The sequence below is a fragment of the Aplysia californica genome, unplaced genomic scaffold, assembly GCF_000002075.1.
Source record: "Aplysia californica isolate F4 #8 unplaced genomic scaffold, AplCal3.0 scaffold00140, whole genome shotgun sequence".
Classification (NCBI taxonomy): domain Eukaryota; kingdom Metazoa; phylum Mollusca; class Gastropoda; order Aplysiida; family Aplysiidae; genus Aplysia; species Aplysia californica.
In genome coordinates, this window is record NW_004797410.1 from 141470 (window position 1) to 142679 (window position 1210).

The 1210-nt window shown below is 42.2% G+C and overlaps 1 protein-coding gene across 1 annotated transcript in view; it reads left to right on the forward strand.

Moving 5' to 3' along the window:
* Window positions 1-236: 236 nt before the first annotated feature.
* Window positions 237-1210, forward strand: part of LOC101855419 (hillarin) — a gene marked incomplete in the record, with an annotated part of 2408 nt that continues 1434 nt past the window's right edge. The window contains 1 exon segment of the mRNA XM_035969354.1: window positions 237-860. Within this exon segment, the coding sequence (XP_035825247.1) occupies window positions 650-860 (211 nt within the window).

A 1210-nucleotide genomic window follows, 5' to 3' on the forward strand; every position in this document is an offset into this window, starting at 1 on the left:
TCAGTTGGTACCAGGTAGGGCTGGGTCAGAGGGTCTTAGTTTAAATCCCCAATTGGGAGTTGTCTTGAACAATGGTTGTTTGGGTAGTTTTCGAAGCTCTCCGCCTAACTGGCTCGGTCCTTTCAGATATGAACGTAAGTTCTTAGGGCAGCCTCTTAAGCAGCCTTGGAGCGTTGAAAAGGGGTTATATCCATGCCATAAAATATCTACCTTTTGTAACAGAGCTGGATATTTTCAGTGTTTTTCCACAAGCGCCAAAACCATTTTTAAAACTTTTTGAGGAAACAAAAGAGAAAGCGTGCCCAAATCAGAACCATCACTTTTGCGTTCGTTTTATTATTTTCTTTCAATCAACACTAGGAGGGAAATAACGTAACAGAAGGAAGACTTACTGTGAGATATCCCGTCATCTGTTTATTACAGGAACAACTTTGTCTGGAAGTCCCCAGAAATTGATTTGGGCGATTGTAGATGGGTGTTTTAGAGCTTTTTCTTTCTTTCACTCTTTCGTACTGCGGATGACGACTCATTTTTAAACTGGACGTTTAGTCCGTTTTCTTTCTTTCACTCTTTCATTTAGCAAATGACGATTCATTTTTTAAATGGGTGTCTTAGTCCTTTTTCTTTCTTTCACTCGCTTGTTTAGCAAATGACGGTTCAGTTCGAGAACGAGAAGAAAGACTTGGCGGCCACAATGCGCTCCAAGAAGGAGTACCGGAAGAAGACGATGACGTTGCGCTTACGTCAGAAGGAGCAGCAACAGACATCGGAGCTGGTGAAGAAACAGAGTCAGGTCATGCTGGAGATGTTGGTGAAGGAGCAGGAAGAGCTCAAGGCCGAGATCACTAGGGAGTTGGCGGTGGGTTCAAATCTCCATGTAGCTGTTTGTATGTTTGTCTCTTGGGTGTAATGTATAGTCTCAACTTCTTTACCCACCCCCCCTCCCCTCCCAAGACCTTTCTTGTTTCTGTCTGTCCTTTTCCTAATAATAGAAGTGTTGATAACAATCGATTTGATTCTTTTTATTCATTGAAATAAACATAAGAAGAGATAAACATAATTGTCCCACGAAGGAAACATCGGATGTATCATCAACATACAAATGTCAGCATCCACACAGGTTACATTCATGCCCAGTGGTACACGTACAACGATGCACAGCTCGCTCACATAAGCGTATCAAATTCTCTCTCTCTCTCTCTCTCTCTCT